The 16,392-nt window shown below is 41.5% G+C and overlaps 1 protein-coding gene across 2 annotated transcripts in view; it reads right to left on the reverse strand.

The window, feature by feature from the left end:
• Window positions 1-632: 632 nt before the first annotated feature.
• dyrk4 (dual-specificity tyrosine-(Y)-phosphorylation regulated kinase 4) overlaps window positions 633-16,392 on the reverse strand; it is a 25,511-nt gene continuing 9,751 nt past the window's right edge. The window contains exons 1-14 of one of the 2 annotated variants that reach the window (XM_008311290.3): window positions 12,200-12,876; window positions 9,951-10,034; window positions 7,939-8,091; window positions 7,644-7,794; window positions 7,202-7,365; window positions 6,644-6,780; window positions 5,783-5,923; window positions 4,088-4,226; window positions 3,874-3,955; window positions 3,577-3,749; window positions 3,419-3,479; window positions 2,852-2,981; window positions 2,617-2,774; window positions 633-1,976 (exon numbers count right to left, since the gene is read on the reverse strand). In XM_008311290.3, the coding sequence (XP_008309512.1) occupies window positions 1,702-1,976; window positions 2,617-2,774; window positions 2,852-2,981; window positions 3,419-3,479; window positions 3,577-3,749; window positions 3,874-3,955; window positions 4,088-4,226; window positions 5,783-5,923; window positions 6,644-6,780; window positions 7,202-7,365; window positions 7,644-7,794; window positions 7,939-8,091; window positions 9,951-10,034; window positions 12,200-12,223 (1,872 nt within the window). In that variant the 5' untranslated portion in view covers window positions 12,224-12,876 and the 3' untranslated portion in view covers window positions 633-1,701. Of the gene's footprint in view, window positions 1,977-2,616; window positions 2,775-2,851; window positions 2,982-3,418; window positions 3,480-3,576; window positions 3,750-3,873; window positions 3,956-4,087; window positions 4,227-5,782; window positions 5,924-6,643; window positions 6,781-7,201; window positions 7,366-7,643; window positions 7,795-7,938; window positions 8,092-9,950; window positions 10,035-12,199; window positions 12,877-16,392 lie in introns of those variants that run through there. The other variant, XM_008311289.3, reaches the window with a different exon arrangement.

Genomic DNA, 16,392 nt, shown 5'->3' on the forward strand with positions numbered 1-16,392 from the left:
TTTTTTGGTACGCCAACTTTTGATGACTATGAAATACTGTACCAATAATTTCTAGAACAAATCTCCAAAAAAATGTTTTTCTCAAAAATGACTAAAAAATGCACTCATTTGCCTTAAAATACTTAGCTATGTCCAATTTTGTGCACAAAATTGGTTTCTTACAGTAACATTGCAACAAATAAAACCTTGTCTCGACCCTCCTCAAATACCTACAAATATTTTTCTTAAATTAGGTTTCGTATTACACATCCATTGGGAATTTCAGCAGAACTATGTACAATTAATCCTCACAAACACTCTTCGATAGTTAGCTAGAAATCTTTGTGTATTGTATAATTAAACATCTTTAGATAACATGATTTTAACAAAGAATTTGGCTCATATCTCTAAATATTCACTTAAAAAAAAAAAGAAAAAATTCTGGTTACAGAACAGAGAGCTAATGAAAGAGAAACTATAAAAAAGTGCTTTGTCTTTTTTTGTTTTGTTTATTTTTCAGACAAGTCCCATTTCTTACCACTACAGCCTAAAATCAGACCCGGTACCAGGTGTCCTCAGAAAGGATTTTCTTACCACTACAGCCTAAAATCAGACACCAGGTGTCCTCAGAAAGGATCCCGGACCAGTATCAGGCCAAGGATACAGGTACTGTGTAAAGATATTTTATTTAAAAAAAAAAGACTTAACTCCAAAGTCTTTTTGGAGTTAAGTCTTTTTTATGCCTTTCAAAATCAGTCTTTGGAAGCTTCTTTGTCTTGAGTTTGACTCTGGACTCTCCAAAAGCGTCCTGATTTGGCTAGCATCCGTCATGCCGCCATGATTTGATTGACATCCATGTCGCACACTTAACATTTAACTGAATTTAAAAAAAAGGAAAAAAAAACTCTTTAAAACAATGTACACAAAACCGATCTTCGTTGATCGTCACTGTCCCCAGCAGCTGCTATTATTCTGTCTATGCAACGTGGAACTGAACCACTCAATGTGGGCCACATCCAATTTGGACTGTCCTCTTACCTGTGGGCTCCTTAAACATTACTTGAATCCTTCAAGTTCTGTTTGTTTGAGGAGTTGGTCGTGGGAGGAGTTCGAGCCCAGTGTAACTCCAGTGTTGAGTCAGAGAGGGGAAAGTCAAAGCTAAGTCGCCCGGGGTCAAATTCAGTCTGACCTAAGAGGACCAAGGTCCAAGGTCACAGAAGAGTTTGGGTCAAAGTCACGTGAGGTTTGAGTTGAATCCCGGGGCAGTTCACGTGGTTTTTAAGTCTGAATCTAAGTCATTCTGAAACGTTCCAGTTGGGTCTGAGTCAAATCCCTAAGACAGGCTTGCCCAAACTGTTCCACAAAGGGGCGCTGTGGCTGCAGGTCTTTGTTCCAACCAAGCAGTAGCACACCTGACGTTTAATCACATTTGATCCCGTGATCTCAGTCTTCAGACAACTGATTGGTCGAACTGTGAGCTCTCGGTTGGTTGGAACAAAAACCTGCAGCTACAGCGCCCCGTTGAGGAATAGTTTGTACATGCCTACCCTAAGATACTAAGTCAGAGTGAATGTGTCAAATGTCAAATAGATTAAACTCTGTCTCAGTCCTTCTCCTGCTCCCCCCCTCTCCCGCAGGAGCTCAGTCCCTCAGGTGGAGGGTCGAGGGAGGGGTGGACATGGAGTCTGAACGTCCGTCAACTGCAAAATGTTCCAGTGGACGTTACATGATAGGTGGCAAACACCGAGACGGTTCCTGGCTGTCGTCTCTCTCCATGCCCACGTCCTCCTGGGGTTTGATGATGATGTGAACGGGCCTCTCACCTCCTCCCTGCTGCTTGGTTTCCGTGGAGACTTTTCCGTCACCTTCGCACACGTCCTCTTCGGCCGAAGCGCCAATCGGCCGCAGGCGTTCCGACGTTGCCGTGTTCGTCCCGGTTTCTGAGCTGTCTCTCTTCAGCTTGTCGTCACTGCTGCTCTCCGAGCCGACCTTCTCCGCTGCACCATGGAAACAGAGAAGACAAGTGTCGGCTGATGGGTAAATATAAATGCAGTGAGAACAACGTCAGGTCGACTGTTTTAGCAGACTGGGTCACAGCACGGTCATGTGTCAAGTGTGCAGCAGCGACTGTTACGTTTTTTTTACAAATTTGAAAGTTAGAGAGTGCTAACTTAGTATTTTAAGTGTTTAGCTAACCTTTAGCTCTTGTTGTTGATGTTTCATTAAATGTTAGGCTCTTGGAGAGATTGACTGTAGCTTAACATCAGTTATTTTTACTTACTTTTTATTTGAGCTTTTTTAGGTTTTAATTCCTTTCTGACCTACTTATATATATTTTTTTTAGCTTGTTTCGTTTTGTTTTCAGCTATTTATATCGTTTGACTAGTGTTGTTCTGCAGTCTGTTCTGTAGTGTAGCGGTTAGCACGCCTGCCCTCAGAAGCAGAAACCAGAGAGTCCTGGGTTCAAATCCCAGAGGAACCAAATTCTTCCACAATTTTCCAAACATGGGATCAATTTTTTTTTTTAGCTTGGTTAGTGAAACAAAGCTTTTTTGTTTCACTAACCTTTAGCCATAGCTTTGTCTGTTAGCAGTAATACATTAAACATGGTGAATTCTCTCTGTATTGTTTTCTCACCAGACTTCCCGTTGGTTTGTCTGTCTGCGCTGCTGTAACCGTCGGTGGTCTTTTTCACCACGGGTCTGGTTCTTGGCCGGACTTTGTTGAAATTTCCTTCCAGGATCCATGCGTGGTTCAAACCCTCGTCTGGAGTCATGCGCTTGGTTGGATCCCACCTGAAAAAGCAGAGCAGAGTTTATAGAGGCTGCCGCTCACTCAGCTTGAGGAGTTGGTGTGAACGGAGGTGACATACGCAAGGCAGCGTTTGATGAAGTCCAAGAACAGAGCGTCGGTGGTTTTCAGAGCCTCTGACAGCTCCTTGGAGTTCGGCCGCCGCTTCTTCCCTTTGCTGTTGGTGATGTTTCTGGGGTTCCCTTTGGAATCTGCCAACAGAAGATGACGTTCAATTACCTTACAGAGTTACCAACATGGATTACCGATTACACATTTTTGTTTTAACCACAGATTGGGGCCAAATAGAATTAGTTTGATTGTCTAAGAATTTTTACATCAATGTCTAAATTTTAAGTATAATTAAATTTGACTTTACAAAATATTTTTCTCTACAATTTTCATGAATGTTTGATTCTTAAATAAAGTCTAAATACCTTTAAAATACAAATAATTGTAAAAAGTTTGTAATTATTTGTTAGATAAATTGTAAATTCTTTAAGTAAAAAATTCTAACATTGTAATGTGACGTTTCTAGTTTCCATAAGACTCAATAAGAATAAGAATAGAAAATATATAAGTAATAATAACAATAGATTGGACTCATCACACATAAGATATAAAAATACAATAAAAAAATAATTCCTACCAAAGAACAACCTCTTCCTGGACGCTGACTGAATGAAGTCAGTTGGAGGCATACCAAGAACCTAGGAGGGACAATATGTATTTCAAAATGTGTTTTGATTCAATTAAAATAAAGCTGTAAATTATTCACTTTTATTTATATTCCTGTCTTTTTCTTACCTCCATAATGCAGGCTATCTGCTCCACCTCGCTCTCTCCAGGAAACAGCGGGTATCCTGTGTAGAGCTCAGCCAGGATGCAGCCCAGACTCCACATGTCAATAGCCATGTTGTAGTTGTGACCCAGGATGACCTCTGGGGAGCGGTAGAATCGACTCTGGATGTAGGTGTACACTGGAAAAGTTAGATTTTTAAAGAGTAGGTTAAAGTTAGAATTCGACCCAACAACGGGCAAAGGCTAGCCTTAAAAGCCAACAAAAAATAACTAGTATTAACGTTGCTTTTAACGATCTCTCACCTCTCTGCTGCTCGTAGCAGCTGGACCCAAAATCCACAACCTTGATGTTTCCTGGTCCTCTCTGAGACAGGAGGATGTTCTCCTGTTAGGAGGAAAGAAATGCAAAGCACATCAGCTGCTGCAATACTGCCAAGATCCACAAGATGGAGCAAATTTCACCCCATTAGTGCACACAGTCTTCACAATGCAGAGAAAGTGGTCCAAAGTGTTGTACCGGTTTGAGGTCGCAGTGGATGATCTTCTCTCTGTGCAGCATCTGCAAACATCTGAGAAGAGCGTGCGTGAAGCGACGGATGAGAGCCAGACTGAAGCCCTGGAAGTTGTTTTTTTTGATGAGCTCGTACAAGTTCACCCTGCGAGAGATAAAGAACAGACAACAAAGGTTTAGTGAGTTTGCCATGTGGTTATATATGGGCCACAGAACGGGTTAGAAAAAAAGCTAAGTCACCTTAACAACACTGAAAATATACACAGGAAAATACAGGACTCGGGCAAAAAGTGCAGAACTCAGTAAAAGTTAGCTTAGCGGCTATCGAAATAAAAACGTGCCCAATAACAACGTGGTCAAGTAAAGTAGTGAACTGTTAACAACAGAGAAGCTAAATCTGTCAACACTACCAAACTTTTTGAGAAGCTAAATCTGTCAACACTACCAAAATATTTGGCAAAACTAAAAAAAAACAACATAAAACAATTGCACAGAAAAGCACATAGTGCTAAAATAGCTAGCCAAAAAAATTAGCCCAGAAAACAAAGCTAGAAAGCTACAAAGTTAGCCAAACAAAAATAAAATAAATGAGTCAAAGAAATATTTGGGTCGGGAATTTCTAAATGGAAAAATAAATGAACTTTTATGAAATTTATAAATTAACTGACTAGCAGGAGAGACAGTCAACATGTTCTCAGATGCTAGTAGAAAGTTAACAGTTAAAGTTAACAACGCAGAGGCCAAACCAAGCCTGTCCAGGTGCAACGGTCAGGCTGCGAGACAGCACTTGGACTTCAGTTTCACCGCCGTCTCATAAATTGTCTCCTGTCGATGTGTGTGAAAACACCACAATGTAATTGTTTTTCACATGAAGCCTGTTAACTGCTGCCACTCCGCACTCGGCATCGATCGCATACCGATAGATAATCTGAGCATCGCATTCGGATAAGGACGCAGACGTGCGGCCTCTACCTCTTCTATTTCTTGCCCCCAGTGATAAATGCAAACTTCTTTAGACGCTGCAACAGGAGCCTTCACACCACCAAGCAATAAGCAGTAAGAGATATCGCTCTAATCAAGGCTTTAACTAAAGGATTCAGTGACAGTAACGTAACACCAGGAGGCAGTCCTAGACGTCCTCTAAAGGTCACTCAGCCAGTGTGTGGCGCTAAACTGGCATCAGTAGAAATCATCACTACAATATGGAGGTGGGGGGGTCAAAACCTGATTTTCCAAAACCATACCTTTGGTCTTACAAAAATATGTGGACATCACCAAAAAAAAACCCACTGTACCCACTGAAGCCAGGTGGGGGCAGTGTCATTCTTTGAGGATGTTCTACTTTTAGGTGTAAATTTTATTTGGGATAAAGGGTAATCATTTTATAGAAATAAACATACAGGCCAATCAGAAGACGGAAAAGAATTTTAGAATGGAAAATGTTTAAAGTTTTAAATAAATATCATTTAAAAATTATATATTTTAACCAAGGGGTGAAAACTGTAATACTGATAAGAACTCGTCTCTCGATCGACCGCGGTCGTGTCGAGGTGGTTATTAGCGATAAGTGAGACCTGTGTTCCTGTGATCAGGGATCAGGGAGAAAGTGACAAAGCTCCCTGGATTAAAGGATGAATTATTCACTGCCGTCTTCATCTTCTCGTCTACGGTCATTTTCTCGACATGCCAAAGTTTACAAACCCGAGGAGCTCGAAGGAGATGCACAGGTGGTTCCTGAAGTAGAAGTACTCCTTCATGTGGATCACGTTGTGGAGGCTGTCTTTGTCTTTCCTCTTAATCACGTCCAGGATTTTCAGCTCCACCAAAGCCTGGTGGTGGAACCTGCAAACAGACGTTCAGATGTTAGATCGTCAGTGATCTTGGTCAAGAAGACAGAAAAGAAAAAAAAAAACTTAATTAAACATTTAACCCTTTCTAGCCTAACTTTTCGGACTACAGTTAACTTTACCGTATTTTGCAGTATATTTAATTTAGTTTTCGCCCAAACTTTATCTGTTACTGGCATGTATGTCTTAAATGTATTTTTTATGAATGACATATATATTTAACAAACACTGGGCAAAACAATAACCAATTATAACCAATAATTAATTTTTTTCAAGTAGTGCATTTATGTTTACGTCATTTTCGTCTTCGCAGAAAAAAAATCTTTGGACTCTGCTGCTCCTGGAGAAACCAGACCTGAGACTTTTTTCCACCTGTGGCAGTTTGCACTCATTTTGTTTTCTACATTATTGAAGCGTCGGTCAGGCCTAGTGGCTGCTGCAGTTTAACCTATAGGCCTGAGCTGGTCAGTGCACAAGAGATCTGAAGGAGGAGCAGGACAGGTAAGCTAACACCAGGAGGTTCTGGCTTGTGTCATGCTAAATCAAGATCTCATTCCAGAAACGCAACGTGATCCCGGGGTTGGACGCGTAGAAAGAGAATTCAAAACGTGGAACCAGATTAGACCAAAGTTCTATTTGTTGCCTTTAACGTGATGAGAAATTGACCAGTTTCACAGTAACAGTGAAATGTTGCACCAATATTATGTTGCCTTACCTTTTCTTATTGCGTATCATTTTGATGGCTACCAGCTCGTTGTTTTTGTGGTCCAGACATTTTAGGACCTGCCCGAAGGAGCCTTTCCCAATCACTTCAAGGACCTCGAACCTGTAGCCAATGTGGTCATGTAGTACCTGGATGAAAGTAGATCAAGAGCAGAGGTATTATTGTAGGACAATTCACCAACAGATAAATAAACATCAGCAGCTAAATCCATGAACACATCAGTCCCTCAGTCTGCACATGCCATAACTATAAACTATGTTTCCTCACAAATGTCCTGCACCATCTTCAAGTACTTCTCAGCCACTCCTGTATTTCATCATTTACAAATTTTCCTCTCTCAGCACCTCATCATATTTAATCTCTAGATCTTCAAAGATCTGTGAGCTACAAAATATGAGGCCACATGAGGAACCAAAGGTCCTTTATATTTTTATCCACCATGTTTTATTGATGTTTGTTTGGTGACTTCAGTTCAGTTTAGAACTGCAGAAGTGACTCAACACTTAGATTAAACCTAGAATCTTCCTTTGTCCATGCCAATCAAATTACCCTGATGTAGCTTCCGTGCTCATCATCATATCCTGAGTTCTGCGGCGCTCCTTGGGAACCTTCGATCTTCTGAGATCCGAGACCCAGGAACCAGATCTCGGTGTAGTCCATGATCTCCTCTTGTTCGAACGCCGTCAGACGCTCAGGGAAGTTCTTCAGCGCTTCTGCAACAGAAAATAGGAGGAGGAGGAGGAGGAGGAGGAGGAGGATGAATCACCGTCATATCTATGACACCTCTACCAGGAGGAGATTGTGAACCAAGTGCCAAACACGTTATTTTTAAATGGCAACACAACAACTACAGATAAATAAATAAAAATAAAACAACCACCAGAGATTAGCCACCACCGAGGCCTGCGTGGACGTATCCACACAGTTCCCTCCTACAAACTCTGCCTGGTAGCTGTAGCTCTTTTAATTCGGTCTTTAAAAACCCACCCACCTGTGGGAGTCATGGGTAATCTCATTCCCTCGTACACCTTCTCCTTCTCCAGCTTGTTGCCCAAAATCCTGCTGTTTCGTGAGACTGACATTTTATCCATTGTTGTACCGAAGCGCATCGTAAACTGCTGGGGGGGCTTTGGCCTCTCATCCTGTGCACGAAGGATCACACGAGAAAGGGTAAGAAGAGAAGCCTTCATGGACAATGGACAACGGACACACGACAACGTCTTCTATGACGTGCATGTAAAACCAAGAGTGTTGAACAGAGTGAGGCTGGGGGGGTTTACCCTCACCAAGTGTGTCTGAAAGTTGTTTTGCACCCCTTTGTTGGCAATCTGGGGCAGAATGTTGTCCGTCTGCTGATGCTGGTTTTTGGCATTGCTCACCATCACCTGGACGACCGGGGGCTCCAGCTGAGGCAGGGAGCCCACGCTGGGGCCGAACTTCTGTAAAGCACAGAATTTAGAAAAAAATTAAGTTAAAGCGCTGGCTTTCAAAGAGTGAGGCTCCCCTCCCCTGGAGGGGGCGCCAGAGGTGGAAAGTGTAAAATGAAAGGAGACGGTGGGATTATTGGATTGACAATATGCTACATTTTGAATAAATACGGAGCTGCATCTCCAGATATGGACATAAAAAAAAGTTTTATCCCTAAATAAACCCCATCTATTTGGTCCTGCTGTGGCTTCTTTTTATTTTTCTTTTAAAGTCTGGAAACAACTTTGTCTTAAAGTTGCTTCCAGACAGTTTCGGGGCGAGACGCCACATGCATTTCATATGTGGTGGCTCAGGTGACCAGGAACACCCCCAGCAGGCTCTGGCTGGAATTACTGATCAGGGTGCGAGTGAAACGGGGACAAAGGCCTCCACGGGTCGGGTCCTGACAGGGTCTGTCCGTGGTGGCTCTGTTGGAGAGGTTAAAAACTGCAGCCTGCTTTTTTTGTGCTTGCTCGGCGAGCACGATTACGTGTCTGCGCCTCGGCTCAGACACGACATGCAAAATTAGACCTGTGTCCTGAGCCAAGTCGTCTGGGAAGAATTAGACTTCCTGTGGAAGAGAACCTGTGTTAACACCAGACTATAGTCTGGACCGCAGACTATTTTTAAGGTGTATGTTTTACACCTACTGAACTCCTCATTTAGCCACCTAGCTTTAAATATCCTCTATTTTAACTGAACTTGAAGTACTAACTAAAGATGGCTGATTACTTGCCTAAATATAACTAAAGTCTACGAAAATGTTTAAAATAGTCAACAGGAATAGCTCAAATTAGACAAGTAGGCATTGCTAACAGTTAGCTTAGAGGAAAAGGTACAGTTAAAAAAAAAGGTTAATATAGTTAGAAATATATATTTAACTGTGTGAAATCAGCTACACAAAAGAATAAAAGTAGCACAATATTCTCAGGAAATTGCTTAAATTTAGTTAAACGTAAGGCCAAATTAGGTACAGGTTAGCCAGGAAATGTCTTGCATGAAATTGATCAGAATGACCTAAAAAGTATATTAAAATGGTCAGATAGCTAAACTAGCACAACTGCTAAGTTAGATGCAACCATAGATACTGTAGCTATCCTAAAGCTATAGTTAGCCTTAAAAGTAAAGTAAAAATTCAACTTTCCTACAGCAATGATAGCCAACTGTTAGCCAAAAGTGGCTAATTATAGCATGAATTCAAGCACACACTTGAAATTTAACCAAAAATACCTTGATGTTAGCAAAAATATTTGATCAAGGGAAAGATCAGCTCAGATCACTCTGAACACGCCTCGTGTAACTTTTACAAGTGTACAGCATTAGCAACATCATAAATTCTTCAGCCTTAATTATTGACAGCACTTCAGCAGAAACACTCTCGCCCATAAACTATAAATGTACATGATATTTGTCACTGCTGCGTTCTCTGCCAACCGGGGTTCCTTTGAGCAAACAAACAAGTTTGGGTAGATTTAAAGTAGTTATACCTAAAAACCATGTTGTTTCTGGACTTATATTAACCTATATTTTAACGCTTTTGGCTAATCTTTAGCTAACAATTCTTGGACAAACCCTTTTTTACAAGATTCTTAGATTTTAAATTTTGACTATTTTGTTTTTGCAAGTCGAACATCATTAATTTTAAAGAGCATTTATATTTTTATAGGACAGCAGTGAACATTTAAACATATTGATTCGTGTCGTCCTTGCAGCAAATTTGGCCACTGTTTTTAGTTGCTGTAGTTCAAACACAGATTACATAATCCAGTCACTGAGGGCAGAAAAAGTTGTCATTGTTGACATTTACGCTGCATGGGTCTGAACCTCTGACCTGTGAGCACGGACGGTTTGATCCAATCCTGTTTCCTTCTGCTGGGAGTCTGTGAGGGTGAGGGAAAGCCTCCGGTCGTGACGTCTGTAGCGGAAGAAAAAAAAAGAAAAAGAAAAAGAGGGGGCGTTCAAGAAATATATTGCATAATTTGAACAGTTTATTCAGTATTTCCGCTCAAACGTGATAAAAAACACACCACGCAAATAGCACGAAACCCCCCAGCAACAACAACCACGCTCGCTCGACGTGGAGCCTGTGTACCGGCTGCTGGTGCCTCTGCTGAGGAACCTTTATTCAAAAAAACAAAAACACAGAAAGCCTCTACTGAATGAGGTTAGGAAAAAAACAAAACAGGTGTCAACACTATATTCAGACTCCAGTCTCCCTTAAACGTGGAGGAACGATCAGCTGGAGAGCGTGTTACTGTGTTAGCAAACACCATACGGTGGACATTAAGCTAAGACCCACATGGTGATATGGATTAAAGTCCTTCTGTTAGCCTGGCAGGTGGAGGTGATGTTGTCCTCTGGACAGGATGTGATCCCAATTATAATTATAATCCTAATCCCAATGGAAAACACAGGTTAAGGGAAAAATGCAGCACGACAGGATAATCCATCTTCATCCATCAGAGCATCACAGCAGAAGAACGAGAAAATGAGTTTGTCTTTTTTGATATAATAACAGAAGCTAATAAACCATAAAACCCACTCTAACAGCAACACAGAAGCTAACAACACAACAGCATCACTGCAATGTTGGAAAATGAATTGATCTTTCAGAGCAACGTTTGTTCAAGTGGAAATGAGTTCCTGGTACATTTTCTTTAGTAATTTCTTTTTTTGCAAAATATTAATGTTTTTCCTTTTATATTTACTGGGTTTAGAATGACCATAGATATATATGTATATATCTATATATACATATATATCTTAAGCAGGTAAGCCTATCTTTACTTTAAGGATGTTGGCTAAATTGTCACATGGTGATAATTTCAGTTTTCTGAATCTAAATGCTAAATGTGCATTGAATTAAGTGACAGCAGCTTCACAGGATTTCACTGTCAGACTGTTGGACCTGTCGTAGTCCAACAGTTTGGGATCTAAAAACTGTTAACCATCTTTTAGCTCAGCGCAGCTACATTTGCTAAAGTCTGTGTTTTGTTTTTTAACTTTCTGCAACTTTTTCTGACCTTACAGTCATCATGAAGATCAACCCAAGAGCAGTTTGATTAAACGTTTGGTCAGGATGATATGGTTATTATTTGTAGTTGTTAAACCTCTCATTCAATTTAGCCTGGATTTTGAGCCATTTTCTGGCTAAGTCTGAGCTATTTATGCTACTGTTTGGCCATTTTCTAGCTATTTCTGAGATTTTTTTTTTAGTCTCGTCAGCTGTCGTAGTGTGATATGACTCACTGTGGAGACCAGGAGCTGAAATGTGTCCTAACCTCAGCAGCTGTCATTTCATTATTTTGCCGGTTTAACAAAAGATTTCATTTTCATTTTTTTTCATCATAATTTCAGCCTCGGTGTTTTTATGATGTTGAAGGTGTTGAAAAGGTTCGGAATAAAAATTATTTTGACCTACATTAAAGAGAATCAAGGAAAACGAGTTGGTGAAGAACAAGAAAAACCAAAGCCAGGAACAAACATCGACCACGGACTTGAACTTGGAGCATGACCCCGGGTCGTCTACGGTGACCTCTGGGGTCAGTTGGTTAGAGGGTTAACAAAGCAGTAAATCCAGGAGCAACTGAGTAAATCTCAGCAAACTGTGCAGCCACTAAGCAACACTTTCACTGGAACATTTAAAATCACCCAATCAAAAAAAAAATCTTAATATTTTCCTTAAAATTATAAACCTTTTACTTCCTCCCTATCAGTTAAACAAATATTTAATTGATAGAACTTTCCATGTAATGTTTCAGATCTACAGCAGAATGGAGTCGGCAACACAAACACAGAAATAGGCTAAACATTGACTGAAATAGAAATGGATCAGGTTTTTATCAGAACTTGACATGCAGTCAGGCGAAGAGAGAGCAGTACCAAAAAAACCAAAAAAAAACATTTCACACATTTCAATAAAATGTAGAAATGTGTAAATACAATTTTGAAATGAAAGAATGAATGAGTAAATTAGTTGTTGTCTAAAAAAATGGAAGAAAAAGTCCGAAAAGCTGTGAGGAAATTCCAGAAAAAAAAAAAAAGTGGCCAAATATGAGGGTGATGTGAACAATGTCTCACCTTGTTGTTGATTTCTGGCAACATTCTCTCAGTGGTCAGAGCTGAGTCTCTACAGCTGTTTTATAGAATCCAAAACACTGAGGTTATAACATCCAAAAGAAACACATGGTTTTTTTTGTGTGTGTCCGTTTCCATAACTCAGTGAGAGCAGCTTCACAGCAAAGACACTTCTATCAACAAAACCAACTTCGGCATCAAATCCCAACGACTGATCAAATCCAACACTTCCAAAGCTGCTGCTGCTGCTGGTTTTTACGCACACGGCGCAAATACGCTGTCGTCAGACAGAAGATTAGCGCCGGCCCCGAGCTGCTGAGGAGTCCGTGCGTCTTGACGCGCTCGGCTAAGACTGTGGAGCGGCCACCTGTTCAGGTTTCCGCCGCTGACAGCTGGCCGTGTCCAGATATAGATCTGTTATTTCGTGATGCGCTCGATGTCAGTGCACGAACACCACGGCGTGTGACGGATGCGCGCTCCGACAGCGACGTTCGGAGAGTCAGAGTGAGAGAGAGAGAGAGAGAGAGGGAGAGGGAGAGAGAGGGGGGAGAGAGAGGGAGCGTTTACACCGACGCTCGCCCGTCGCGGTCGAACTGCCCAGTGGACTGGAGCAGATACAGGTATCACGTTACCTCCAAGTCAAGTGAGACAAACCTGACGGTCTCGCTTTTCACACCGAAGTGCCTTTTAATCCAGGACTTTAATCCCTTTTAATCACAAACCACAGTTCAATCAAAGTTGGCACTGATCCTAAAAACGACCGATACAAATCATCAAAAAGGGTTAAAGGTCAAAGAAAAATGTTTTTTGGTTTTTACTGGTTGGTGAAAGGAAACAAAAGTACCAGGGAGAACATGCAAACTGGGGTGACAGTGCACAGGGAGTACAGTGTTCTCACACCGTGAGGGTTGTGGGTTCAATTCCTGGCAAAACCTGAAGAGTAAAACATCTTGGGTGGTCATCAGTACTAACAAAGTACTGCGTAAGTACAGACCGTGTACCATTTAAGTATAAGGAGAGTTGACTTGGTCTATATAGCATAGAGCTCTGCTCTTCTGTAGAGCCGTACACCTCCAAACAACATGACAAGATATTACATATTTTTATAGTCCTCCAAAAACAAACTAGTATTTGTGCAAAAAATAATAATTTGAACGTTATTTATCCCACACTTGGGAAATTCTTGCCACACAATTCCAAGATAGCAAATGAAATATCAAATGTTATACTTTTATACTGCCACCTACAGGCTCTTTTTCCAACTACAGACAATGTAATCTGATGCAGGTTCTGGCTCCACTGTGTTAAAGAAAACACAAATGTGAAAAGCCGTCGTTACGTCTCAACAACCGAAAAACAAACTCCATGTTCCTGTTATGATGCTACAGAGGACAGTCAAACTGATCCCTGCTACAGGAAGGGGGGGGGCGAAAAGGGGGGGGGGGGCGGCTCATGTGTGGAAGAGCCCAGAATAAGTGGTGCAGGAGATGAATATGATTAGATGACAGCAGTTATGCAACAGCAGAGGCCACTCCAGTAATCAACCTCCGCCTGGGGACAAGACCAGACGTCGTTCTAACATAATCTCTTCCTTAATCCCTATAATCTGTCCCTGGATTTCAAGAATCTGTCACAAAACAATGAAAATGTGAAGTATATGATCCTGTTTTTTTTCTTGGTTTGTGGATTTTGTGTTGAGCCACACAGAGAGGCTGTGTGGCCCCTGCCGGTGAAGTGGCCCTTCAGGGTAAAAAGGAGGAAACAGAGGGTCTGACGAGTGATTGGCTCGTTTAAATCTGGCCTGATTAATAAGAAGGAGAGCAGCAGCAGAAGAAGAACATTTTGTTCTGTGAGATCGGACTGACATCAACACACACACACACACACGTCTTTGCATTCATTAAAGCTGTATATACCAGTTGTTCTCAAACTGTGGTGCGCATACCTCTGGTGGTACTGGTGCTCCCTCCAGTGGTACATAAGGGAATTCGATTTTTTTGTGTTGTATGTGTGTGTGTTTTAGGGGTAATTTATGGCACAGTGTGTCTTTAAATGTTATTAGGCTAACAGTCATATTAGCAAAACATTAGCTTCTACAGTACAGGCCTTTGTTGTGGTTTTAAGGTGGTACTGGAAACCACAACAAAGTGTTTTTGGAGGTGTAAATTACTGCACTGTACGTGCAGTAATTTTTTAATCAATTTTCTTGTGGGAACATTTTCAATGGGAAATCCCTGTCTTTTTTTAAATTTGATAAAATATGTTTAAATTATAGCTTGAATTACTCTAAATACAAAACGTTCTCATGTGCGTTATACTATCTTTTGCACTGGCGCTGAGATATGACCAATGATCCAGTCCAGATGTACAGCTTGAATGAACAGTAGAGCTATGTATGTGCTATATATATATATCCAGCCATATTGTCACAGCAACTGTGGCCAGGAGGAGTCCAAATAAAATCACCCTCCATCACCTTCTAAATGCTTCTCGACCAGACACTTAAGAGTCAAACCAAATGTTTTATAGGACAGATCTATTCATTCTGTTTTTAAAAAATAATATATATATATATAATGCACAATAACCATAGTGAAACACATTTACCTGGGAGAGTCATTAGAGTATTATCTCCCAGGTGACAAAGCACTGATGATAAGAAACAAGTGGAGCAAAAGATGCAGATCATTTAAAAACCCACCATGACAACCAGGGAAACAAACATCCTGGAGCATGGAGGCAAGACAGAAGACCGAACAAGTACTAGTAAACAAGACAGAAGACCGAACAAGTACTAGTGAATAAGTCATGTTTAAAGTAAAGAACAAAAACTATTGAGTAAATGTTACTTAAGTACTTTATATTCTCAAGGTCCTGTAGATTTGATTGTTTTCTGGTACGGACTTTGGTCTAAACTGAGACTAAATCAGGGCTTTGTTCTCTCTGGTTCTCTGGAGGTAGAACTGTTTAGGTTTAGATTCCAATCCCATCTCTGCATTTCAGTGTGAGGACAACTCCATAACTCCAACATCCATAACTCTTCCAAATGGGCAACATCAGTCTCCCAATCTCCAACATTTTAGTCCAAATGGTCCACACTCCAAACTTTTTCTCGGTTTGAAACAAGAGTCTGGTTTCTTTCTACATTTTTCTGTCCCCACCAAGTCTTAGTCCAGCCCTCAAATGATCTCATTGGTTGAGATGTGTGATGACAACAATCCTAAATCAGTACTAATCAACAACAACATCCCAGCTCACGATGACCAATACTTTTTGTACAGACATTCAGTGCCAATGAGCAAAAAACTATCAAAATAATAGTAACCAAAAATGTAATCAGCAATAATGCACGTTAAAATTATCTTAAAGACTTAGTACAATAATAATGTGCTAACTTGTCCAGCTCCACGGTGCAACTAAAATGATAAAATCGTAAAAATAAATGGTTCGGCCTCCAAACATACCTCTGGTCGGACTCTCCTGTTCCGGCCCCAGCAGCACCCCTGGAGGAGACTAAAGCCACAGCAGACTGACGAGGTCTCTTCGCCCAACATAGCACATCTCACCTCTGAACATGATTCCACTCGGAGGAGAGTTTCCTGCTCCTTCAAACGTACGTTTTACTCCTCGTCTCCATTGGACTGCATGAAAACCTCCACAGACTCCTGAAGAACTTCAACCTTCTTGATGTTCATTTCTCAAACAAGTCTCGGCTCCAAACTACATCAGCAAAGTACTTTAGAGAACGGAGAGAGGGAAGGCTGCAGACAGGCGAGGAGTGGATGCTGCCGAGGTGGTGCCGTCTCCGTCTTTATGCTGATTCCAGTGACGTACGGACGGAACTCAACGAGGGAACCGTTCTGAGCCAGAGACACATCAGCAGGGACCCAGCACTTAGCCTGCTCCACGGGAGGCCTCTGGGAGGGCTGATGATGGTGGTGGTGGTGTCTGGGTGTGGCAAAGGGAGACACGGATCCCTTCACCCCCCCCCAAGGTGGGTTCTTCACGGGGCTGAGGAAGTCAGGAACTTTCCTATGCCTTCTCATTTGCCACTGTATCCTGGAGACAAATCCTAAGGGGCTGCTGCATCCACTCCGCACATTTCTGCCTCCTGTCTCCCCCACCAACTCGTCTGCTGCCATTCTCCACCTGCGTTGCCGCGAGTGTCACAAAACCCCTGCGGGATGCTACAGACT

This window comes from Cynoglossus semilaevis, chromosome 6 (genome assembly GCF_000523025.1).
Source record: "Cynoglossus semilaevis isolate Cse_v1.0 chromosome 6, Cse_v1.0, whole genome shotgun sequence".
Lineage (NCBI taxonomy): Eukaryota > Metazoa > Chordata > Actinopteri > Pleuronectiformes > Cynoglossidae > Cynoglossus > Cynoglossus semilaevis.